The 27,804-nt window shown below is 39.8% G+C and overlaps 1 protein-coding gene across 1 annotated transcript in view; it reads right to left on the reverse strand.

The window, feature by feature from the left end:
* The window catches only part of MEAK7 (MTOR associated protein, eak-7 homolog), a 47,916-nt gene extending 24,140 nt beyond the window's left edge, over positions 1-23,776 (reverse strand). Inside the window, exons 1-5 of the mRNA XM_036750720.1 lie at positions 23,597-23,776; positions 15,054-15,138; positions 13,876-14,071; positions 9,918-10,148; positions 8,189-8,330 (exon numbers count right to left, since the gene is read on the reverse strand). Of these exons, the coding sequence (XP_036606615.1) occupies positions 8,189-8,330; positions 9,918-10,148; positions 13,876-14,046 (544 nt within the window). The 5' untranslated portion in view covers positions 14,047-14,071; positions 15,054-15,138; positions 23,597-23,776. The remainder of the gene's footprint in view (positions 1-8,188; positions 8,331-9,917; positions 10,149-13,875; positions 14,072-15,053; positions 15,139-23,596) is intronic.
* Positions 23,777-27,804: the final 4,028 nt, after the last annotated feature.

The following is a 27,804-nucleotide window of genomic DNA, read 5'->3' on the forward strand; positions in this document are numbered from 1 at the left end:
AATCCATATTTTGTCTTGGAGCATGATACTCAGCTTTGCTGGGTAGGTGACTCTTGGTTTTAATCCTAGTTCCACTGACCTCCAGAATATCGTATGCCAAGCCCTTCGATCCTTTAATGGAGAAGCTGCTAGATCTTGTATTATTCTGATTATGTTTCCACAATACTCAAATTGTTTCTTCCTGGTTGCTTCCAGTATTTTCTCCTTGATCTGGGAGCTCTGGAATTTGGCAACACTATTCCTAGGAGTTTTCTTTTTGGCATCTTTTTGAGGAGGCAATCTGTGGATTCTTTCAATTTCTATTTTACCCTGTGGCTCTAGAATATCAAGGCAGTTCTCCTTGATAATTTCTTAAAAGATGATATCTAGGCTTTTTTTTTTTGATCATGGCTTTCAGGTAGTCCAGTGATTTTTAAATTATCTCTCCTGGATCTATTTTCTAGGTCAGTGGTTTTTCCAAAGAGATATTTCACATTGTCTTCCACTTTTTCATTCCTTTCGTTCTGTTTTATAATATCTTGATATCTCATAAAGTCACTAGCTTCCACTTGCTCCAATCTAATTTTTAAGGTGGTATTTTCTTCAGTGGTCTTTTGGACCTCCTTTTCCATTTGGCTAATTCTGCCTTTCAAGGCATTCTTCTCCTCATTGGCTTTTTGGAGTTCTTTTGCCATTCAAGTTAGTCTATTTTTTAAGGTAGGGTTTTCTTCAGTATTTTTTTCAGTATTTCTTTGGTTTTCCTTTAGCAAGTCATTGACTTGTTTTTCATAGTTTTCTCGCATCATTCTCATTTTTCTTCCCAATTTTTCCTCTACTTCTCTAACTTGCTTTTCCAAATCCTTTTTGAGCTCTTCCATGGCCTGAGACCAGTTCATGTTTTTCTTGGAGGCTTTTGATGTAGGCTCTTTGACTTTGTTTAGTTCTTCTGGCTGTATGTTTTGGTCTTCTTTGTCACCAAAGAAAGATTCCAAAGTTTGACACTGAATCTGAGTCCATTTTCGCTGCCTGGCCATGTTCCCAGCCAATTTACTTGACCCTTGAGTTTTTCCATCGGGTATGACCGCTTGTAAAGAGTACTCTGTTCCAAGCTTGAGGGGATGCACTGTTATTTTCAGAGCTATTTCTATACAGCCAGCTCTGCCACACCAGCACTCCTCCTTCCCCAAGAACCGCCAACCTTGACCTGACTCAGCTCTTCAGCAGGCTCTGCACTCCTACTCTGATCAGCCACTTAATTCCTCCCACCAGGTGGGCCTGGGGCTGGAAGCAATTGCAGCTGTATTTCTGTAGCTGCACCACCCCCGCTGCGCCACCGCCCCCCCCCAGGGCAGTGGTTGAACTGCAAACTCCTTCCACTCTGTCCCCCGCAGCTTTTCCCACTAACCTTCTCTGTTGTCTTTGGTGTTTGTGGGTTGATAAGTCTGATATCTGCCACAGCTCACTGATTCAGGGTGCTAGGGCCTGTTCTGCCCGGCTCCTGGTCTGGTTGGTCCTGCTGCCCCCCATGCTGGGCTCCGCTCCCCTCCACTCCCAGCTCCTTACGCGATAGACCTCACCCAGCGACCATCCAGGTTGTCCTGGGCCGGAGCCCTGCTTCCCTCTGCTATTTTGTGGGTTCTGCAGTTCTAGAATTTGTTCAGAGCCATTTTTTATAGGTTTTTGGAGGGACCTGGCAGGGAGCTCATGCAAGTCCCTGCTTTCCAGCTGCCATCTTGGCTCCGCCCCCAAGGCTTTTTTATATAGCTGTTTTTTCATGGTTGACTTCTGAGTTTATGTCTTAGTCTTTCCTGCCATTGTAGTAGCTTTTGTGGTTGTTTGCTCATTTTTCCAGTCTATTGCTTGACTTTGAATTTTATGTTAAATTCGGGTTCAGTTTACCTAGTGATCGGGATGCAAGCCCCAGGTTTCAGGTTTTTTTCATGCTGCTGTTTTCAGAGCTAGTTCTGGGATTCTACAAGTTTCTGGTGCTTCCAGTGGTGTGATCCTGGGAGAGAGATGTTCACTGCTTTCCTGGTCTATGCTTTGGTCTTTACACAGGAAGAGTCCCTGGTCCCCCAAAAGCTGCAAGCACTAATCCTCTCTTTGCTGTAGATCTGTGACCAGGGCCCCTACTCCCTGTAATCAACCCCTAGCAATCCTCTCCACTTTGGACCTATAACCATATGTAGAATTACATATGACTAACAGAGTTGCCAATCGGTGCCAGCCATACTCAGAGCCAGTAAAAAGTCTCCTGTAATCTCTTTTTAACTAGTCATTCAATCCCCTTACTGTCTTTGAGCTGAGAGTTCCCCAAGCTGCTGCTGCTGCTCTGGTGGCCACCATTGCTGCTGCCACACATGTGAGCTCTGGACCAGCCTCTATCTTAGTGTTACAAACTCCTCCTACCAACCTCCTAACTTTTCTTAGTCCAGAAAAAAAATGTCCCACCCTGACCTTTTGTTGCCTCTGCCACTTCAAAATTTAATTTGAGGTGTTATTTTAAAGTTAGGGGTGGGGCAGGATGTTGAGAGAATTCAGCTGGGTGGCTGCCCCTAATCTTGGCTCCTCCTTCAGCTTTTATTATTAGTAGTAGTAATAGTAGTGCTAGAAGCATCACAACATTCTATCAGCTCTTGAGAGTGGTGCGAGCCTCCAGAAGGGGGTCTAGAGATAGTTCTGTCAGTTTACTAACTCAATGTGTCACCCAGAGCAAGTCATCTCTCTTCAAGCCTATTTCTTCACCTGTAAATGTCAGCCTACTGTTCTGACCTCATTTTATACTACCACTCTTCACAAGTTTAATGTTCCAGCCAAAGTGGTTTATTAGCTGTTCCCCAAAATCAGCACTGAATTTCCATTCCTTAGCCCAGCCATGCCAGGGAGGCTCTCCTTTCTCGTCTCTGCTCCCCTAGATGCCACATTCTCCTTGAAGCCTTCCCTGGCCACCACCACCCATTTTTTAGTTCTTTTGCTTTCCTTAAAATACTTTCCATTTACATCACTATATATATAGGGTACCACAGCAGACTGGGGAAAAAATCACTCATAAAATGGAATACAGAAGAACACATTAGAAAACAGAATCTGATAATACGTTATTTACAAGAAACACAAAGATTCACAAAGTTAAATTGGGAAGCTAGACCAAAATATATTATGCTTCACCTGAATTCAAAAAAGGAGTGGTAGGAATCATGGTTTCATATAAGTCTACTGTGAATATAGAAAAAGTAAAAAAAAAAAAAAAAGACAACCAAGGAAATTATATTATGCTAAAAGGTAGCAAAGATAATGAATTAATATCAATACTTCATATATATTCATCTAATATCATAGCATCTAAATACTTAAGGAAAAAGTAAATCAAATTGGGAGAAGAAATAAACAGACAGTAAAGCTGTAATAGTGGGGGCCTTAAAGTACCTCTTTCAGATACAGACAAATCTAACAAAAAGATAAACAAGAAAGAAGTTAAGGACCAGAAGAGAACATTAAAGAAATTAAAGATGACAGATTTCTGGCAATTATTGAATGGAAGTAGAAAGGAATTTATATATTTCTCAACTATACATGGCACCTTTACAAAAACGGACTGCATATTGGGACATGAAGACATCACCAAAAAAAGGTAGAAAAGCGGAAATACTAAGCAAATCATTTACAGACCGTAAGCAACAAAAATAATATTCAATAAAATACTCATGAAGAAATAATTTAAAATAATTCTAAAGAACTGATTGTTAAAAGAACTATAGAAATACTAAAAAAATTTCATCAAAGAAGGTGACAATAATAAGACACATAAACTTTTGGGACGTAGCTAGAGTAGTTCTGAGGGGAAGATCTGTATCTCTAAACACTTTCATCAACAAAAGAAAGAACGAAGTAATCAGCTGGGCCTGCAGTTTTTAAAACTTGAGTTAAAATACCAAACTGAATCAAAGCAGAGAATCTGAAAATTAAGGAGAGATTAATAAAATTGAAAGCAAAAAGACCACAAATTGATAAATAAAACTAGGAACTAGTTTTTAAAAATAATAAAATAGTTAGCTAACCTAATTTTTAAAAAGAGAACCAAATTGTTCATACCAAAAATGAAAAAGGAGAACTTACAAAGGAGAAATTAAAGAGGAAATAAAGGAAATTATCAGAAACTATTTTGCCCAATTACATGCATTACATGTAAGGAAACAGATGAATGCTCACAAAAATAAGAAATACTCAGATGAAGAAAAGAAGAAATAGACTGCTATGGATTTTCCAACAGAGACAACATTAATTGATGTTTAGATTCCTAACTAAGCCCACAAAAATCATTTTGAAATTTAAGTCACCAGTGGATAGGATCAGGCTTAGGGCTGGGTAGAATTAAGAAGCCAGTTATATAGTATGACTTTAACATGTACCAAAATATACCACTCTCAAGGGCCTACTGATAAATGAATTTCCACAATTAATAACTCATTCTATTGATTTTTTAACCTTTTCCTGGTTAAAATGTTTGTAGTCAAACTTTGTTATCAAACATTTTGTGACTTAATGATACTGTAATTAGCATTATTATAATTTAGAAGGGACAGAGATGAGTTCTAGAACATCAGAAGTAGGGTAAGGGATTCTGGAATGAAGATATCTTAAACATCAACTAAAATCATATTAAATGTGCTGGGAACATTATATATACATACATACATACATACATATATATATATATATATATATATATATATATATATATATCTCCATCTAATCAAGATAGACAGACAGATATTTGAAAGCCATGGAAGCAGGGAGATGGGTTAAGGTAGAAGGTCTCAAGCAGAGAAGAGAATGATGTGGAGGTAAGTCTGGAAAGAAAGGGTTTGCCAAGCAGATCAGCATTAGAACCAGACAGGCTCCACACCCTGGAAGAAGCCTGAATGCCTAACTCTTCTGCTCCCCAGCATCAGCACTACTTCTCTGGTACACAGCATTTGGAGTCAAAGTTCAAATCCCAGTTCACCTACTTAGTCTCCTTGTATGACCTTGGGCTTTGACATTCTTCTTTGTGGGTCTCCGTTTCCTCATCTATAAAATGAAGCGGGTGGCAGAGATGACCTCTGAGGCCACAGAGACAGCTCCGTTATCTCCCCAGACACCTGCTAGTTCACCCAGGACAGGTACTGTTTCAATTCTGCCTTTATATTCTGAGTGCTTGGCACAATGTCAGTCACATAACAGGCAGTAAATGAATGCTGGTGATTGACTGATCTCTCAAGAGGAGGCATGGGGAAAAAGAGGAAAAGACCCTGCAGATCATTTCTTCTGCACCTCCCTCCGTAGTCACCTTAGAGAAAAAGGACCAAACCATATAATATCTAAGGTTCTTTCCAGTTTTAAATCCTGTGATACGGTCTGATTTTTCACAGAGTAATTTCAGAGTTCCTCTAGCTCCACTGAAGTTTCCTTCTGCCAACTTGCTGATGCCAGAAATGTCTTTAGGAGGAACAAAGCTTTTCATTCTAAAATAGGGAGCTAAAAGGCTTAAAATACAATTGTTAAGCCAACATTACTAGAAACTTGTTCACACTTAAATATAAATCAGCCAACAAACATAAATGGATAAAAATCAAGTCCTTTCTACTTCTGATAGGAAGGGGGTGTCTGGAAATCTGGAAGACACTGGGCACCTAGAGAGGAAGGTAAAGGGGGGAGGCTAAAGACACAAAGACACTCCTGCCTAACCTCCAAGAGTTTGTGGACAAATACAAGCTGTTATGGAGATATTTGGGGTGATATTTTTGGGAATATTGCCCTGGAGCAAGTATTACACACCTACCTCCTCAAGCATCATTAAGGTTTTTGTTTAACTTGGCCAACTTATTATTTAAAGTTGTGTTCCCAGAGGATTGAAATATTATACTCCCAACCCTGACAAGGGATTCAGGCTTTATTTATACCATATTACCAATGGGTTTATCTGACCCTTTCATGAGATCAGGATCTGATAAAGGAATGACTGAAAAACAGGAAAGGACTTAGCCTCTGAAGATGACTTACCTGCTTCCCTTTCCCCAGAGTACATCAAAGGAGGAGTGAGCTTTCCTCCCATTAGATCACCGCCATACTTTGTATGAGAGTCGTTTGGCATATCTGCCATGTCACCTATTGGCCTGAGCGCTAGGAGGACAGGAACCATGCATTGGTCTGTCAACAGCCCCATCACCTAGCGCAGGTCTTCTGATTCCACATCTGGGCTCTTTCCACTCTATCACATCACTAACCTTTCATTTTATGGAACAGAAAACCAGCCCACAGAGAGTCAGAAGTGATTTACTTAGGATCAGATAGTTAGTTAGCAAAACCAAATTAAAATATGCAAAACACTTTGCAGACTTCCAAGCACTAGATAAATGCTAATTATTATTATAACCCAAGAGTAGAACTCAGACCCTTACCTGCCAGTTAAGGCTCTACTAATACTGGCACTCCTATTTTAGCATTAAGGAAGACAGCAGGAGGGAAGAAGGAGGGACAATGGGAAGTAGTGCCATGATGCTAGACTCAAAACACCTGAGCTGATTCAAACCCCTCAAAACTATAGGTCAGAACTCTGAAGCCAGGTGTTCAAGGCAATGCTAGAGCTAGGAATCTGGTCTTCCAATTCCAAATCAATCCTCTTTCCATCATACCATGCTGGGATCTCTAAGATACATACAGGGATCCATTATACACTACATATTCTGCAGAAGAAGTGTGACCTGGGTTGGCTTTAAAAAAATTTTTTTCAAGCTTGTTCTAATAGAACAAATTTTTTCCTGAGCATGACTTTGCTCAGTATAATTTGCTAAAAGATATTAATGTTACTATGTAAAGTTTCCTATTCTACTTCCCTATTTCTTGACATCCTAGACATGACCTTTCTTTTTGTTTGTTTTGTTCCAAACGTGAGATTTCGGGTCAGACCTAATATTCCTCTTGTTGGGAAAATCCCTGGACCAATGTAAACCAGCAACAGTTTTGTTGCTGTTAACTGGGGTTTTTGTCATTTTGGACATGTCTAACTCTTGACCCCATGTGGAGTTATCTTGACAAAGATACTGGAGAGGTTTGCCATTTCCTTCTCCATTTGACAGATGAGGAAAATGAGGCAAAAGGTTAAGTGACTTGCCCAGAGTCACATAGCTAGTGAGTGAGTGAGGCCATATTTGAACTCCTGACTCCAGACTTGGTGCTGTATCTACCATATCACCCATTCATTTTAAGTAACTTATCCTGGAGTCACTCTACTCAGTATATGTCAGTGGCAGAATTTGGACCCAGCTCTTCCTGACTTCAGGATCAGCTCTCTATCCACTATATCATGCTGTATTTTTTAAATATCATTTCTGTTTTCTTTTGTTGTTTTTTTTTTAATTCTATACCTATGATTTCACTGGGCTAGGGAGCAAAAGGCAGGGAAGAGGGAGGGAAGGGAGGGATACTCCATCTACCAATGTAGTAGACAATTATCCTACAATTTATAGTCTTATGAAAGTTGCCTAGAATACTGAGAGGATATATGACTTGCCTAGGGTGATATAGCCTTTATGTGTCAGAGACAGAATCTGAACCCAGGGGTCTTGATTCCCAGCCAGGTTCTCTATTGTGTTCTCCATGCTGCCTCCTAGGATCCTTCTTTTAAAAGGATGTTCTACACTTTGGAATACAGAGAGCCATATCCGAATTGCATTTTCTCCTGTGAGCAATTTGTACTACAGGCTCACCTCAGCTCCCATTTCCTACCTTTAAACTGACTCAAGTCAAAGTAAAGAGGGAAAGTGAATGTTAACATCTAAGGCTGCTGAGTTCATATCTAGAATTTCTTTGATGCTAACAGCATTTCAACAAAAAAAAAAAAATCAGACTTGTTGATCACAGAGGGCAGGACTGGAAGAAACCACCCCGCTAAACTCCCTAACAATTAGAGTTGCACCCAAATAGGACAGGCTGCCATGGGGAGGAGTGATCATCAAAGGTCTTCAAGTGAGGCCTGGGGACACTGGCAATGTGTTCCACATGTTGGGCAGTAGCTGCGATCTCAGATCCCTCACAACTTGATAATTTCATGATTTTACGTAGCCCCTATCCCCGTGTTAATCTTCAGTTAACAAGGACCTTGTGAGTGCCTGATCACCCCTGTACCTTCCCACTTACATTTCCCAGGACAGGCTAAAAGGGAACTTGCCTCGTTTCAGTGCTGAGAGCAGTTGAATAGCCAATGCCTTCACACCGGAGCAAAAATCCTGACTTTTCTTCACATTCCAGCCTTTCAGTTCATTTCTGTAGTCCAGCACATGTACCACAGAGGTAATAAGATCCTCTGTAAACTTCAAGATCAAAATTTGATCATTAATAACACTTTCACTGTAGGCCAAGAATAAATTTCATTACAGCATGAGAAACAGGAGGAGGAAGCTTTGCTTCCCACTACTGCCAATTACTACATCCTAGCTCTTACAGAAACTCTTAATGTTAATTGGATCTCTCAAACTATGACAACCTTGTAATTAATAATAACAGTAACATTACACTGATAAACTATATAAAGAAAAAGAAGATGAGAGACATGCAAATTTCAGGGGATATTTACAAAAGGCATTAAACTTGTTCTCCTGGATTCCAAAGGAGAAAACTAAAACTAATGGATAGTAGTTGGGTGGAAGAGGATTTGGGCTTGATATAAAATATAGCAAATAGAAAAGTCCCAAAATGGAATGGCCCACTTTGAGAAAGAGTGAGTTTCTTGTCACTATAGGTGTTTAACCAGGTACTCATGTGTCAGGGCTATTCTAAAAGAGGTTCATGCTTCAGGTAAGGGTGGGACTAGGTACGCTTTAAAGTCCCTTCCAATTCTATGATTTTAGAGACTGACAGGGTATGATCCACCATACAATATATTATCACAAATGAATTTCGAGGGCTAAAGGAAATTTCAGAAGGAAGAAGGATATTTGAAATTGTGCATATTAATCTGTAGCTTAAGCACAAGAAGGGAAGCCACAGAGGAAAAATGGCTGAAGAAATACAAAAGAAAAATAATTGATAAGTATAGGTGTCAATGACCTTGCTGGACTGAGCCTCAGCAACAAGGAAAAGCAAAACGTTTGTTTTAGTGAAGGGGAATTAAGGTCTATTTTGACAAACTCTTCCCTTCTTTCTACCCACTTCAGTTTTTAGGTGCTTACCCCTCAATTTTAAATGGTTTTCTCTACTCTCCTACCCCATGAAACAAAATAACATCTTTACCCTAGATCCCACTTTTTGTTTTCTCTGATACCTAAGCATTTTCTGGCCCCAAGGAGCCTGGTATTTTCTGATTTGGGAAAAAAGCTTCTAACAAAACAAATGCATGAACCTCCTCCATAATCTAATGCAGAGAGGTCAAACATGTAGGCCACACCAGTCCTCAAGCAGCCCAAACCAGATTAAAATGTAATTGGGAAATATTTAACAAAATTTTAAAAATACAATAAAATACATGTAACACCACATTTTAAAACTAAGCGAATATGTGGTCTGTAAGGGTACTGACACACAATTTAATGGCCCTGGTTTCTCTCTGAATTTGACGCCATTGCTCTAATGGATCTGTGAGCTCATCAAGGCAGATTCTCCCACCATTGATACACACCATAACCCTACATATGTGGGGGAGGGGGGAGATTTTATTGTTTTTGCTACCCAAATCACATGCAACAGAAAAAAATGCCATGGTGCTATCTTGGCCTGATGATTTGATTAACTCTGAAATCACAACTGAACATCCTAATTTATTTTCAAGACTGCTCTCGAAGTTTTGACAAAAGCATTAGAGTTCTGACCTGAACCAAACAGTCACACGGCCTGGGGTTCTGTGTCAGATATTAAAACAAGGAAATGCACATTTCTCTGAAACGGTCTCGTCTTTCTTTTACCTCGCGAATATGACTGGCCTTCACGTTTTCAACAGGCACATGTAACATCTTCATGATCATGTTGCTCTTCTCCCCTGCACTTCCTTTCAATAGCTCTGACATAAAAATTACAAACTGTTCTTTGATGACGTATTCAGTGGGACCCACGTTAGTCTCCATCAGGTCAATATTCCTCATTCCTTCATAAAGCCTGATTGTCATTTTCTCTGGTAAGGCATCCCCAAGGTAAGCCTATTTAGGGTAAAGAGAGGGGAAAAAAGAAAATTAAAAAAAAAGAAAATGTTAAAATAGCTTACAGCATCAAGACTGATAAAAACCACTTTCATTTGACAGGTACACATAAACTGCTCTGACCAGAAATGATTTTCCAATGACATCATTAATATAACCAAATTTCAATGTAAATTTCAAAACCCTAATGTAATTTATATTTAGCTGATCATCCATTTATGACACAGTCCTATAACATTAAGTTCCCACTGCCATAAAGTCATTTCACAGAACTTTTAAAATCAGATAAGATGCTAGTATTCTCCCTGCTCAAGAACATGAAATAGCTCCTCCTTACCAATGGGATCCAGTCTAAATTCCTTTTCCAGGCCTTCCAAGTCCTCTTTAACCTCACTCCTCTTGACTTGCTCATCCTCATCTGTCTTACTGCCTGCCCACAAGCACCCTCTTTTCCATTCACCTTGTCTCATCACTGACCCTGAGATCTCACATATCACCCCTCCTTGACCTGAGCCACAGACCTCAAATGGACTCCACAACCCCCCTTCTCACAGTTCTCATGTTTCCAGGGACCACTTAAGTCGCACTTTTTCCAGAAAGCACATTTAGGCTACTCTGAACTTTTCCTTTTTTAACCTTCCAGGATACTTTTATTTTGACCCTTAAGTCTATTCTGCCTCACATAGTCCTCTAATCCTTCACCTACAAAAGCTGTCTACTCAGTTGGACTCTAAGCTCCCTGAGGATGAGATGAGATACTGTTTTCATATTCCCCACAATACCTGTTTGTGAATAATGTAGGCAGCTAACTTCCTTGCTGAATTGCATTTCTGCAGTAGGTGTGGATAAAATATGGTTCAGGGGTAAGAAATAAAGACAGGACAAAGATTTAGAAGCTACATATAAGCATCATGTACTATCTATTATAAAGCATTTTGTTCAAGAAGAAAGTCAGATGGCACTAGACGTGACAAGGACAAAGTATCAAATAAAATGAAATTGATTTTCTTGCCTTTTCCAAGCAGTAAGATATGCAGGCAAGACTTAGAATAGAAACCTGTTTATAAAATGTTAGGGAAGAAAATGTTGGCAGATTAGCACAGTGCTAATTAATAAATGTTCATCAACTGAGACTGTGACAAATACCATTTCACACTGTAAAAAAAATCACGAAGCAGTACAGGAGAAAAAATCCGAGTTTACAAAAAGTTTGGTGAGAGACCCAACTAAATCATATCAAGCCAAGGGCATTTAAAAACAACACTGGAAGAAGGCAGAAGACAAACATCTAAAAATGGAAACACTCTATCAAGATTCTATGACAAACTTTCCTCTTGGTTAATGATGGTGGAGCCACCACATCTAAACGATAGAGTCCCTGAGATGATGTACAAGAAAGTAGAAAAGATACTAAAGAAAAGGAAGCTGGGAAAACAGTTATACTAGAAGATGTCTACACACAGGAAGTCGATGCTGGAGTCAACATGAGGGAGAATAACAAATATAAAACTCTCAGAAAAAAAAATCAATGCTATTACTGCTTTTTAAAAAATGGCTATGGAGAAAATAAATAACTACATACCCATATGTTCACTTTGCCTATCCTTAACGAAGCTATGAGAAGGCAGTAGGTGGATTATATAAACAGCATTCCACAACAGGCCGCATTGCTACAGTTTCACCACAGAATAAAATATTACAGAGAATACAAGTGCCCATGGTGCTCACGCATGACCATTTCCAAAAGAGAATTTGCTGAATATGTTTACCATCGTCGTGGGGGTGTCCAAATCAAAAATGGATTCCCCACAGACGGTGAAATCTTCTACACTTTCCTATTTACAAAAGACACTGTACTGATCAACAGCCCCAGAATACTGCAAAGCCTCCTAAATGAGATCCATAATCACTCGGAGTAATTCCACCTACCATCTACTTTTTTTTCCTAGAAAAAGAAGAATGCTTATTGTCCACAGAAGGTATTCAGTTGCATGGACAGCCCACAGAGTTTATTCACCAGTCTGTAGATCTTGGATGGATACTAAAGATAGATGATAAACTGAGCCCAGAATCAAATAAGAGGAAGAAAGCAGACTACCGCATTTGGGAAATTACACGGTTTTTAACGGCCCCAAGTTTTTCCTTGAAACAAAGGCCTATTCTTCCAAATGATGCTGTATGGCTGCTAGTGATATACCACTACAGTCACCAAAGTTATGGGTCAACCCAAGGGCAACAGAAAAGTACGTGGTGGTCAGAAATAGGCTACATCCTATTCCTAATGAAGAACTGAACAAAAGAAGCAGCATGAAGGAAGTCAAATGTATGATGCAAAAAAAGAAGTGGGTACAATAAAAACAAAAGAGGAACAACATATATTCCATGTGCTCTACTAGTATCCCCACAATGCCCCACTGGGATGATTTGTGAGTGATCACATTAAAGAGGAGAAGATGGCAGGAATGGGCTTTAATCTATGATTTCTGAGTATTTACAGTGATGAGATCCTAGATTCACCAAATCATCTAAGTGGCTAAACTTACCCATCACCTAGGCCACATGAGAAAATCTTGCAACATTACTAAGGGCTATAAAAGTGACAAAATTACATGGGTCTGTTTTATTGTTGATTACAACCCACCCACCTTCCCCAGTCACTGCTGCTAAAACCAATGTTATCATAGTCTCAGGCTTCTGGGTTTATTGGTGCCAGGAAGCTAAAGAAACCCCAAAAGAGAGTGGATACGACTCAGGAGAGTCAAGAGCCTGGACTGAGACTATTTTGTACTCTGCCAGTGGTTCGTGCACTCCAAACCAATACCTAGATCCAGTGTCCTAATACTCAATGTGGTGCTTTTGCCACTCTAAAATTACCTACTGCTCTTTCCATGGAGTGAGAAGCATATGAATAAAAGATAACCACCAATGAAATCAATACACAGACAAACTTTACTCCCTTAGAGTTGTCTTTTCTTTTGATTTTTCTATTCTATTTATCATATTCTGGATTGGGATTTCCTTCACTACAAATATCTGTCTCAGTAAATTTGGTTTGCTTTCTCACTGTACACCAAAGTGGCAAAATGTAATAATACACAGCTTACTGTTACCTTCATGTGATAGTTTCAAAAATATCAAGTAGTGAATAATTATTTAAGAAATTGATTCGATTTTAATATGTTCATTTAGAAACACATAATACCCCAAAGCTGATATTTCCTAAGTATTTTGGTTACTAGTCAGGCTTCAGTCTTACTAGAGTAACTAAATATCACACATTTCACCAGGCAGAGATTGAAGAGTCAATGACTAATTTCCTAAAATGACAGAGGCTGATAATTGTTTAGTTCTAGGATCACAGATTTAAAGGGGAAGAGACTTTGGAGGTCATTCTAGTCCAGCCCTCTCACTGCACAGATGAGGAACTTGCAGGCCACAGGGATTAAAACGAGGAAGCCGGATGATGGCATTTTAGTTATTCCTGAGTTAGGTCTTAAAATATGTTGCTTCATGATTTCACAGGAAGCGATATGAAATTACCAGGACATAGGACATATCTATATTCATAAGGAACTTTGTACACAGTGTGAATGTAACACAAAACATGTCAACTGCCACACTGGGTCCTATCTACAGTCATGCTCTTCCAGTCTCACCACGGCACAAAGTAATGCATTAAATTGAAAAACTCCATTCCAGAACACTCAAAATTGTCTCTTATTCTTGCCTGTAACAGTTTCAAAGACATAGGGATTGGGAAAGGTTTTCTGTTCTTTCCACAGGTTATCATCTCCAAACCCCCTGTTATGGCAGCAAACAATCCATCAATCTCAGCCTGTTCTTCAGGTAGAAACCGAGAAAAGTGACTGCGACGGCAATTTGTTTGCTTATTCCCCATCTTTTCTTACTTGTGTGACAGAATCCTGTAAGGAAAAGGAATGAAAGACACACAATTGGAAACAGATAAGGATTACATTAATATAATCAAAAGTGAAAATAGCCATTTTCAGCAGTGAAATGTTACTAAAATGCATTAGACCAGTGTAATGACAGCTTTCTAAATGGTACAAATTAAAGGTCGTAGTACATAATTTAAAAAAACCACCCATCGATGGAAAGCAGTTCAATATAAAAATGATTTTTGGGAGTGAAATGGAAAAAAACAGTAAGGTTCATATGTAAACACACACACACAGACAGACACAGACACAGACACACACAGACACACAGAAGAAGCAGACCTGAAGTCAGGAAGGCCTGGATTCAAGTTCTTCTGTACACATACAAGCTGTGTGACCACCACCAAGTCACCTGTGCCTTCAGGGCCCTGGACAATTCTCTAAGACTGTAAATTACCGAAGAGATGCCAACCTTCATTCAGCCAGAGCTCTCCACACCCAGAAAATCACAGAGCCAGACCAAAACGCATATACATACATCTGCAGATCCGTAGTTTGAGGGTGGCTATTATTAGGAATATGGGTGTGGGTGTGTATGACTAGATCATAAAAAGAGAAACAAGGAGAGAGGGAATACTTAGGCAGCTAGGTGGTACAGTGCTTAAAGAGTTACTCTGGAGTCAGGAAGACCAGAGTTCAAGTCAGGACTTCAATATTTACTTGCTGTGTGACCTTGGGCAAGTCACTTAACCTCTCTTTGTCTCAATTTCCTCAACCGTTAAAGGACAATAACAACAGCCCCTTCCTTGCAGGGTTGTTGTAAGGATCAAATCAAGTGAGATCGCTTTTATAAAGTGTACAATACAGTGTCTAGTACCTGACTCCATGATGTCACTTCTCTATACCTCGGGAGTTTAATCTGGGGCAAAAGAGGAATGAGACTGCAAACAAAGACAAGAACTAACTTCTAGACTAGCAAAGAAGATAAAGAAAAAAATCTCCTTACCAGACAAAACAATTGGGGGGGTGGGGACAGGGAATGTTCAGTGATGTGACATTCCAGCGAAAAAGGTGACGGAGGGCCTATCCACCTGTGGAAAAACAAAAGATGACAAAAGGAAATGTGTCTCTTTAAATTAATATTTTATTTTTTCCCCAAATACACATAAAAACAATTAACATTCTTTTTTTTAATTTTGAGTTCCAAATTTTCTCTCCCTTCCTCTTACCTCCCTGAGATGGTGAGCAACTTACTATAAGTTACACATGTGCAGTTGTGCAAAACATACTCCCATATTAGTTATGTTTCAAAAGAAAACAGAGACTGCCCTCCAAAAACACACACAAATAATAAAGCGAAAAAAACAGTATGCTTCAAAATGCATTCAGACTCCATCAGGTCTTTCTCTGGAGGTAGATAGCATTTGTCATCACAAGTCCTTCAGGTCCAGTCTGGATCACTGTGTTGTAAAGTCATTCACAGTTGATCATCACACAATGTTGCTGTTACTGCATACAATGTTCTCCTGGTTCTGCTCACTTCATTCAGCATCTAAGTCATTCCAGGTTTTTCTGAAATCATCCTGCTCCTCATTTCTTCTAGCACAACAGTATTCCATTACACTCATACACCACAACTAGTCCAGCCATTCCCCAATGATGGACATCCCCTCAATTTCCAATTCTTTGCCACAACAAAAAGAGCTGCTAAATTTTTTTTTTGTACGAATGGGTCCTTCCCTCCTTTTATTTTTATCATCTTGCAACAGAGACCTAGTAGTGGTATTGCTGGATCAAATTGCCCTTTGGACATAGTGCCAAACTGCTCTCTGGAATGGTTTGATCAGTTCACAACTCCACCAACTTTTCCCACATCCCCTCCAACATTTATCATTTTCCTTTTCTGTCACATTAGCCAATCTGATAGGTGTGGAGTGGTACTTCAAAGTTGTTTTAATTTGCATTTCTCTAATCAATAGTGATTTAGGGCATTTTTTCATATGACTATAGATAGATTGATTTCTTCTTTTAAAAACTGCCTGTTCATATCCTTTGACCATTTATCAATTGAGGAATGGCTCTTATTTCTATAAATATGACTCAGTTCTCTATATATTTGAAAATGAGGGCTTTATCAGAGATACTTTCTGTAAAAATTTCCCCCCAAATTTCCTGCTTTTCATCTAATCTTGGTTGCATTGGTCATGTCTGTGCAAAAGAAATGTATCTTTAAAAAAAACCCACTGTGATTTTCTATGCCAAAGTAAAAATAATAGGGCTTATACTTCCACTGCACTTGCCACATTTCCACCGTAACTCAGCAGTGTGTATAATGTACCATTGTCCGTACACTTTACAAAGAAGTAAACAGGGGCTCAGATAAGTGAAATGACTTGTCCAAGGCACACAAAGAGCCTTCGAATCTCTAACCTTTTTCTCCACTCATATGCCCAACACTCAGGCCAAACCCTCAACACCTCCAGACCGAACAATCATATTACATGTACCCTCCTAATCAGTCTCCCTGACTTGTCTCTTCTTACTCCTCTGCACAGTCGGCAGATCTAACCATGCTGTGGTTAAAGTAGCAATAAACTCCACTGACTCCCCATTACCTTTAAGATCAAACACAAGCAACTTGATTTGACTTTAAAGCCTTTCATAACCTGGCCCCCACCTCCCTTTTCAGGCCAAACCAGCCTTCTCTCTCTCTTTTTACTCCCGCACAGCTCTCTGCAGGACGGCCTGGGCTGCACATGGAAGGCACTCCCCTTCAACTCCACCTCTTCTATTGGCTAGTTTCCATCTGTCCTCAGCTCAGATGCCAACATCTACATGAAGCACTTCCTGAGTTCACGAGCTACAAATGTCTTCCTCCTACAATGACTTTACATCTAGTTTGTATCTTATTATGTATACACGGCTGTATACATATATTTATGTATTTTGTTGCGGTACACTGGACAGAATACTGGGCCTGGAGTCAGAAGGACCTGAGTTCACACTGTGCCTTAGACATTTATTAGATGGGTGACCCTGGGCAAGTCACTTAACTTCTGTTTGCCTCAGTCTCTTCATCTGTAAAATGGGGGTAATAACAGAACCTTCCTCTCAGGGTTATTGGTGCACAGCAGGTGCTATGTATGTTGGTTATTAGCTCTCACCATTATGGTGCTTCCTCTGTTCAGACTGTAAGATCCTCGAGGGCAGGGCTCATATTTTTTTTCTTTGTATCCCCAGGGCAAAGAAAGCTTAATAAATTATTGTTATCAATTGGCCTTCAAAGTCCCTGTGATTATGACCAACTTCGGCAAATTTGGCGTTTTACTTTTTTAAGACATTTATTAACAATTTATTTTGAAACAAGACACTTCCCAATGAACATAAGAACAAGCCCTCTACAAAATCCATTTCCCTAAAACAACTGAAGGCTAACAGAAAATAGGGACACGGCCTTTAATTCTGATAAGATCTCAAAATTAACTAGTCAAAAAGGCAACTTCTGTTGCCTCCTGATATCTATTTACTTGTTGCAGTCATGCTTTGCTTTCTTCACTTTGTATCTCTTCATAGAAGTCTTCCCATAGTTTCTCTAACTTCTTCATATTTACCTTCCTTGTGCTTATATTCTACAATGTGTACAGTCATTCCAAATATTAAGGCCATATTTTTATTTTACTCTAACTTTTTAGTGATGTCTTTTGTTTTTATCTCATATTCATTTTTGAATATGTCCCTCCTGGGCCCAGCAAGCCATCCAGCCCTCGTAATAAAGATTTTAAAAGAAAGCAGCAGATCGGTAAAATCAACCAACCTATCAAGCACACCTAGCACATACCATAGCACATGCCACGTTCCCTGCCCCTTGTACCCAAATTCTCCAATGAAAGGAAGGAAGGAGGTGCCTTTTCTCAGCTCCTCTCCAGGGACAAGCTTAGTCACTTTAAATACTTAGGGTTCAGTTTTTTTGTTTAAATTTTTATAGTGGCATATATTGTCTTGCTGGTTCTGATTTCTAAAATAAATTAGTATTTATTAAGCACCTTTTATGTGCCAGGAACTAGGGATATGAGTACAAAGAATAAAAACAATTGCTATTTGCAATTAGCTTACATTCTAATGGGGGAGTCAACTAAGTGTACCTAACAACCCATGCAGCATAAATATAAAGCTAATAAACGTGAAGTACAAAGTAGTTAACAACTAGAACCGAGCTTTTTAAGGTTTGCAAGCTGCTTTACATCATCTCATTTCATGCTCATGACACTGGCAGGTAGAAGCTCCTGTTGGCCCCATTTTACAAATGAAAAAACAACTGAGATTGAATCAGGTTAAGTGACTTACTCAAGGTCAGACAGCTAGTAAGTATATTAAGGCAATATCTGAACTCAGGACTTCCTGACATAAAGTCCAACACTATGTCCATGGTACCACCTAGTTGTCTGATACAAAGAAAGTTTGAGATGGATGTGACTAGTACTTGGGGAGACCAGGAAAGGCTTCATATAGTAAGTAACTGAGCTACATCTCAAAGGAAGAGAGGGACTATCTCTGAGGGTGAGATAAGGAGGCTGTATGTTCTCAACACAGGGATGGGCAGGCAAAGGAATGAAGACTGCATCAGTTCATCTGAGTTTTCTCATGCTTCTCTGAATTCTTCATATCATTTCTAATGGGCATGAAGATTCTATTACACTCATGTTCCACAACGTGTTTAGCCATCTCCCAAATGATAAGCGCATATTTTGGTCACAGTTTCTTGCCACTGCAAAAGTGATGCTATAAATACTTTAGTGTATATGGGACCTTTCTTTTTGTCTTTCATCTCCCTGCTGTATTTACCAGTAATAAAATCTCTGGGTCAAAGGGTATGGCCATTTCACCCTAGTTTCATATGGTTGGCCCCAAAAGACAGAACTAGAAGCAAACTTAGACTTACTATAAAGAAAAACTTCCTAGCAATGCAAAACTCAAACAGATCACCCCAGAAGACAACAGGTTCTCTTCTTACTGGAAATCTACCATAAAGGGTTGAACGGACACTCTTCAGGTATTTCGTACAAGGCATTCTTTTACCAAAATGAAGAGGAATGGCTAGTGGCGGCTAAGGCTCCTTCCAACTATGAAATATTATATGATTCTAAATGAATAATAATCTTAAAAGGTTTCTAGCAAGTCCCTAAAGATTTTAGTAAAGTTATTAAATACGATTTCCCCCCAATCCTTAGCTTCCCCCGCCCTCTGCCTCCCAATTCTAACTATATTGATTTTGTGTGAGAGCTCTTTAATTTTAAAAGTTACTGCATATAGTTTGGGGAAGGATGAAAGAGTACTGCAGAATCAGACATGATGATGGTTATTAATATTTTAATGTATTCTGCCACCTCCATCCATAGGTGGAGGCTACAATAGGCTACAATAATTTTAAAATAATTTGAATGCTTCATAGAAAGGTATGACCTAGAAACAGCATTACTGTTAAGGTTTTCTCATTAGAAATAGAAGCCTCTTACAACTTATTCCCTGACATCTCCTCTTCCAGCCAGGGCTTAGTCTCCTTGCTATTCCTTACATTAGATACTCAATTTCTTGACTCAGACCAGAGTCTCTGGGAATTTTTGTCCTCCACTTAGATCTTAAAAAGCACACAGCATTGACCATGAGCAATACTGCATAACTGCCAGTATGGAAAAGTCAAGGGATTCAAAGATTCAAGTTCAAGGTTTCAAATTCACCATAAAAAAATCAAAAAAATCAGTTGGAACAAAGAAAGGAAAGGAAAACCACCAAGAAGTGACAAAAAGCTCTTGCAGATAAAAAATCTAATTAAAGCTCAGAAAACAAGCAAGACCTTAGGAGGACCCAGGCAGCTGGAGGTATCGTCACAGATGAGGCTTCTTAACATTGTCTCAAGGATGAGAAAACCAGGCTTTTTGGCTTTTCTGTTTTTTTTTAAGGCTCTAAGCCTTCCATGGGGAAAAAAAAACACGACTTGTCATGGGCAATACAATAAAAAATGGGGTATGGGAAACTGGTCACTTTTCACTCAAGTCTCTACCAAAATTGTACTCATAAAAAAGTCCAGGTGAGCCAATACAAGCTGGACATCATCCTCAGACTGTAAACCCAACCAAAATGTGACCCTGGTAAATTTTTACCCTCAGTGGGCCTGGACTTCTGATCTCTACTGAGGAATTATGAACTCCAATATTAACAGACTGTTCCAGAATTATAAACATTCCCAAATGGAGAGAGAATATTACAATCTATGCACATGTCACCAAATGTTAACCAATTTCTCCAGGAGACAGAGATAAATATGCTTCAATAGCCTGGGAACTCACCTGATTCAATTCCATTGAAAACCAATGGGTTATAATCAAGACTAGCTTGGGAAAATGGACTATTTGTCAAAGGTACACTTAATATCCAGTGTGATGACTGTGGTTTCACGATAAAGAATTGAGGAATGCATGTCAAAATCTTGTGAACTCAATGTCAAATCACACAAAACAAGTGACTCCAGCAAAAAGAGCATGTTACAGAAAGTTTTTAAAGATCTGAAAAGTTGTAAGATTTATCGTAAAAGTCCACATACTTCATTATTTTATTTTGTCACTGCTGGTATTGGGCATGACACTAGATATCTCCAAAGCAAGACTCAAACCCAGGTCCCTCCGGACTCAAGCTGCCACTATCTTAAATGAGAGTCCTGTCCAATGCAAGGCTTGCAGAATTTCAAAATAATTATGCCAAGTCTGCTCAAAGGTGTTAGCAAAACTTGGGGCTCCACCTCCCACTCATTCTCTTCCTAAACAAAGACTTGGCCTACTGGTTATAATATAAACAAGGCTCCTTCATTCTTTGAAAACAAATCACACTTTTAGAGCTTGAAGGTAGAACATCAAGGTCATGGAATGTGACTCCCTCATTTTACAGCTTGGGAAACTGAGGTTCTGAGGCAGAAGTGAGATTGAATGCAAGGTCTCCTTAAAACAAACACCCTACACACCATGCTTCCCCTCCAGTGAACTAGATTTCAAATAAGTACCAAATGGACAGGTCAGTGGACTGGGAAATTGTCAACAGGCCAGGAAAAGGGGCCTGAGACCAAGAAACCTGGGCAGAAAGCCACTGGGGGACAGGTTCAAGGCGGCATCAGAGACTCAGGGCAAAGTGTAAAAGGAAGTACTTGCAACATTAATTCCTAAAGCAGCAGACTTTAACGTATGTCACAACAGCAAAACATCAGGCTAAGTATTGCCGGCCTGGAGACTGTAGGGCAGGAATCAGTAAGTGATCTGACCAGAGGGAAAGGGTCCAGAGAGATAAGTAATTTACAGGGAGGAAAAGAAAAGAGTCAGATCTTAAGTTTTATCAGGAAATTCAACACCTTCAATTTCAAACAATTTGACAGCTATGCAATTGAGAGGGGGGGGGGGCACTTCCTAAAATGGTTATCAGGACAAGCCAAATTTTCTTGAGCACCAACTACTGAAGGTGAATGCTCATTGGCTTTAGCTGAATGTGAGAAGGAGAAAGGGCAATAGATTATATTCCTTTTCAACAATTCAATAAGCCTTCATTTTCTAGAGCACCTACTTATGGCACTGGGGACACAGACAAAAATTAAAACCTTCTCTACCCTCGAGGTGCTTATGCTGTCTTGGGGGAAGGTACAAATACCCTGGAAAGTTATCACAAAGGTAATTCTGGCGTTGGTGGGGGGGAGGTATCCCCCTTGATGGTGAAGTCCATAGTAGGAGATGGTATCAGAATCAAGCCTTGGACAGACCAAAGGATTCCAAAGAGGGGGGGAGGGAGGGGGGAGGAGCATTCCTGGCACAGGGAACAGCCAGAACAAAAGCACTTCTGAGGGGGAGAGCAAATAGGTCAATCTGAAGGAAAATAAGAGTTTGTTCAGGATAGTACCAGGAAATACACCTGGAAGTCAGATTGTGAAAAGCTTTAAATGCCAAACCTGAGAATTTGTATTTTATCTTGGAGGCAAATAGTCACTGAAGCATTCTGAGCAAGGGAGTGACATGAACAGACCTGCACTTGGAGAACATCACTGTCATAGCTGCATGGATAACAGATTAGAAGGGAGGGCCTAGAGAGAGAGGCTGAACTAAGGTGGTGCCACACAGCTAATGGTGAAAAATGATGCCAAGGGAGAACAGGCAAGACCTGGCAACTGAACGACTAGAGACGGGTGGTGAGAGAGAGGGAAAGGGCGGAGATGCTTCTGGGGTTTCAAATCTGGGTGACTGAAAGTCCCTTTCTATTTCAAATCACCCACCTCACAAACGTTTCCAGCCAAATTATCTTGTACTTAGCTGTCGGTATAAATGCAATAATACTCCCAATAACAGATAAGCTCTTTGAGAATAAGGGCTCTTTTTCACCGGTGTCTTTGCGTCCTCAGCACCTAGCACATACGTAATTGATAAATGCTTCTTTTTGTTACTGATAGTGTCCTGCCAAACTAATCTTTACCTGCTCCCTAATTACTTCTAGCAAGATCTTCTAGCCCGTGCGTATCGCTGTGTCTCTAGGACAGGGGACTCCTAATTTTACTTCCTGTCCACATCCTCAGTAGGCTGTTCTATCTGTACTACATGTAAATAATCAGAGGTGGTTTGTTGGCATTCTCAAACTTTTGCAAAAGGTGATACAGGCACACACCTACCTCCCTTCATCTTAAAAGTATATATATATATATATATACATATATATATATGTATATATATATATGTGTGTGTGTGTGTATATACACACACACACACACACACACACACACATATATTTTCACCGTATAATTGAGATCATATTGCTTGCCTTCTCAATGAGTAGGGGAGGAACTCAAAACTTTTTTAAAATGAATGTTAAAAAATAATAATAATGTTAAATAATTTTTAAAATTAAATTTAATAAGATTTAAAATATTCAAAAGTCTATGCACAAGGTAAATACTTTAAAATATACTACAGCAAATTATTTGGTAAAGCAAACGATTCACCCACTAGGCCTAGATCTCAGGGCACTTATTAACTAGGACGGACCTGGGCCTCAAGTTTCCTTATCTATAAAAAGAGATAATAATAAGGATCCACCTCCCAGCATAGTTGCGATGTTTGCAAAGCGCTTTGCAAACTTTAAATTGCAGTATAAGTGCTAGCTATTATTATATCACAGTAGGCGTTTATTAAATAGCTGTGGTCTTAATACGTGCCGCTAAACTAAGCGATTTGCTCCCAGGCGCAGAACTCGAACCCAAGACCTCTCTCTCTCTCTCATTTCAAATGTACCCTTCTGTTCATTGCACCAACTTGAGGCTCTGGTTCATCTGCCTCCCCGGGCCTCTCCTTCCCCGCATGGGTAAGGTCAAGGCAGGCAGGGGTACCCCCCCTTTCCCGACTGCCGATGGATGGTACCCCCCCCCCTCAATCCACGACCAGCCCCAGACTCCCTAATGAATAACCATAAGGTCTCATTAATATTCAAGAGCCCGACCTGAGGAGCCGGTCGGGAGAAGCCCCAGCCCACCTGAAGCCTCAAGCGGAGTCCTCGGGCCCGGCCAGCGGCGCCCGCGCTCCGGTGTTCGGCTTTCCGTCCCTGACGGCGGCGCCGGGCCACGGGGGCCCTCCTCGCCCCATGCAGCCGCCCCTCCAGGCGCCACGGGACAGACTGCGTGACCCATACACCGCTCCCCGCCCCTCGTTACCTGGAGACGCCTCTGACGGACGGTCATTCGCTCTCATTGGAGGGGAAACGATTAGGAGGCGGGATCCGAGGGAGACCATAGCCAATGGAAGTGTGCTGAGGGTGGGTCTAACAGGCTAAACAAGCCGCAGGTGGGGAGGGAGCGGGGGAGTTCAGGCTCGGACTGGTAACGGAAGGCAGGACGGAGGACTCACTAGGAAGAAATTTTGAGGGGAGGAAGGATACGGCCTATTTTCACTGAGGCTCCTTCCACTCCTTTAGCCCCCGCCTTCCAGTAAGTACATATGTGAAGTGACTAGAGGTCATCTTTTAAAAGATTATAGGAGCTGGTGGAGCCAGATTTATTTTAAAATTTATTTTAGTAAAGGCTGCTGCCACAAATGGGCTCGTCCGGTGGGGGAGGGAGTGAGGGGAGGGGATGCACAGCCTCCTGGGAATTGTAGTCCCTGCCTTATTTTCCCACGTGCTAGTTAAGTTGTTGTAGTATAAAGTGAGACCCTACGGGAGGTGTAGCTGCCTTGATTGAGATCTCAACTCATTGTTCATTTGACGTTTATTGAAAGCTAATTGTGTGCTAGGAGTTCTGTGAGATACAGATAGGGTGCTTCCCCTCCTGGGTCTTACAATCTAAAGTAACCTATCAGGCGTGGGAGGGGAGTAAGCATTTATAAAAGCACCTACTTTTGTGCCTGGAACTGTACTAGACGAATTCAGCGTCTCGTGTCAGATTCGACAACCCTGCTTAGGTAGATCCTGTTATTTTCCCTATTTTACAGTGTAGGAAACTGAGGCAAAATGAGGTTAAGTGACTTGCCCAGAGTCGCACAGATAGTAAGTGTCTGAGGGCAAATTTGAACTCAGGTCTTCCAGACTCCAAGCCCAGAACTCTATCACTGAGCAATCTGTCTAGATAATATCTAGGTTAAACATTCTCTATCTAGGACCCACGAACTTGTGGGTTTTTAAAAAATATGTATTTTGATAACTTTCAATATTTTTTCTCTTTGTAATCTAATGTGTTTTACTTTATACATTTAAAAACATTTTTGAGAAAGGTGTCACCAAACCCGAAAGGTTATCATGTATAGTGGAAAATACATTTGTAGTTTATAAAGCGCTTTTCTTTTACAACCCAATAAACTCACTCTATTCTTTGCCCGAGGACACTCAGCAGAATGAGGATTTGAACTCAAGTCCTCTGGCTCCAAATTCACCTCACTTTCTACTATACTTCTAGAAATCAGCCTCTTTTAAGATGATCATATCTTCTTTTTACATCATCTATATTTCTAAATCTATCCCTCACCCTACATGTGGAACACACCCATAACTAAAAGGAAAAAAGAAAAAAGGGGGTGGGTGCCAGAAGCCCAGCAAAATCAAGTGACATCAACTGTGTGAGATATTCTATGCAATGTTGTACACCCATTGTCTCCACCTCTGCAAATAAGGGAGAAAAGTACTTTTTTTTCATGTTTCTTCCATGCTCTGCTACTTAGGGCTTTTTTCATTCTTGTTATTATTTGTCATAATCATTAGGTATTGTTTTCCTGGTTCTGAATACTTCACATTATTTTAGTTTGTCTTCTTGGCTTCTCTGTATCTTTTATATTCTTCATTTCTTAGGCATAATAATATTCCATTGGAATCAATTTGTTTAGCCATTCGCAATTGATGGACAACTATTTTATTTCCAATTTTTTTTGTTACCATAGAAGGTGCTACAATAAATATTTTGGTGAGTCTGGGATTCTTTTGTCTTTGACCTCAAGCCTAGCTAGGCTCTCTGGATCAGAGGGCATGGATATTTTATTCACTTTTTCAGCATAATTTCAAATTGCTTTCCAGAATTGTTGGCCTGCTTCCAAGCTCAACCGACAGGGTATTAGTAAGTACCTTTCTTGTCACAACCCCTCCAACGTAGACTTCCTATCTTTTGTCATCTTTGCCAGCTTGTTTGGTATTGAGTGAAACCCTGAAGGTATTTTGATATGCATTTCTCTTATTAATTAGGAACTTATTTTTCAAGAAATACAAGAACTCTCTATGATGAACAAGCTTGACCTAAAAGTTTTCAGTTCTAGTAGAGAGGGCAAAGGGGGCCAGAATGCAAGACTTTTCTTTACCAAAAAAAACAAATTAAAATACACTGGACTTTTTCACTTTATGGTCAGCCCATCAACAACTTAGTAGACAAATCTTAGAAAACTCTCCAAGGGAAGTTGTAATTTACTGTATGTAGCTAGGACAAGTCAGAAGTAGGCTTTCCAGAAGCAAAATTCTAACACCCTATTACGCTCATAGGGGACAAACTGAGAGCCATCTAGTGGTCGTATAAAGGTCTACTTTGTTCCCTCCTTAGAGCAGGGGTCAGCTAACGATGGCCTATAGACCTGCAAGCTAAAAATGGTTTTCAAAATTTAAAAATATAGTTAAAATAAATAAATAATTTAAGATGGTTTTTTAAAATAAAGTTTTGTTTGAACATAGCCATGCACATATTACCTGTGGCTACTTTTTGTCTGTGGCGAATTTGCTGCTATCATGGCAGAATTGATAATTGGGTCTGATATGTGGTCTCTCAATACCACCTACTGCTTGGCACATAACAAATTATACTGATGGTTAGAACTGGGCAGTTCTTTGACTGCCAGGTGCATTGCTTTACCATGACATTTTTTTAAAATTACCAGTGAATACCAATTAAAAGCAAGAAAATTAGAGGAACAAAAGTTTAATTACAAATTTTTTTTGCGCTCAGGGCTAAGATTGACATTTTTCTGAACTTGAAAACCTGTCCTCAAGACTATGATCTAATAGTCAATGACTTCAAGTGGAAGTGATTCATCTGCAATGTAACGAATGTACTATGTTAAGGCAAATATCAAGAATGTCTTCCAAGCTCAATTACAACCCTATGATCCTGAATTGATATCCATATTTAGCTGTACCTATCAGCATGGAAAGATATTCTCAAAGATAAAATACCTAAAATCTCATTACAGATCAACATTAACAGATAAACGTTTGAAATCAGTTGTGAGGAAAAGGAACACTAACTTTGAACCTCAATTAAGCAAAATGTTACTCCCTAAAAATCTTAAAATGTCACCCCCTGAAAATCTCTTCTTTTCATTAGTAAATCTATATTACCAAAAATGTATTTTATTATTATTGTTATATTTTTAATGTCACCAATAAAAAATTGTGGAAATTTGCTTTCTTGTTATATAAAGGGTAGCTAGGAAAACTGATCTCCCTGAGTTCAAATCTGGCCTCAGGCACTTACTAGCTGTGTGACCCTGGGCAAGTCACTTCACCCTGTCGGCCTCATTTTCCTCATCTGTAAAATGAGCTGGAGAAGGAAATGGTGAACCACTGTAGTATCTTTGCCAAGAAAACTCTGAAAGGGGTCACGAAGAGTCAGACACGACTGAACAATAACATGAGGGACTCCATCAACCTTGCCAACTTGAAATTGCTCACTTAAATGTAGTCCAAGGATCTATGATTTCATCACTGTAGGTACTACATCCACCACTCCAGCCAGCCAGAGCTGCCAGATTTCCTGGAAGCCCCTTCCAGAAACCAGGGTCACCTACAGTGATGGATGTGTAGCAAGCAGTCAGCTTGGATGCCTTCCTGAGAGCTGATGGTTAAATTTTCAGTGTGAATTTTTATACTTCCAAAATCATTGAACACTACAAACCAGAGCTTGATTTGTTGTTTTGTTGGTTATCTAGACTTAAGAAAGTGATCGAAAAAAATGTTAATAATACAGATTAAACTTAAAAGTTTGTGCCTTTTATTTTTTTTTCCAGAAAGCTAGTGGTTAAAATCATTTCACAATATATCTACTGCTTCCAAGTCACAATGAGCCAAGTCACAATGTGAGTATTTGAGTGAATGAAGAAAATTAACAATAACAGGTCCAAAGTTCTTTAGGATTTGTTTTCTAGGCATAGTAGAAGGCCCCTTCTTTTCATTTGATTTTAAAGAGAGTTCTTTTGTCCTTTCTTTACTACTCCCAC

Source organism: Trichosurus vulpecula, chromosome 3, assembly GCF_011100635.1.
Source record: "Trichosurus vulpecula isolate mTriVul1 chromosome 3, mTriVul1.pri, whole genome shotgun sequence".
In the NCBI taxonomy this organism is placed as follows: Eukaryota; Metazoa; Chordata; class Mammalia; order Diprotodontia; family Phalangeridae; genus Trichosurus; species Trichosurus vulpecula.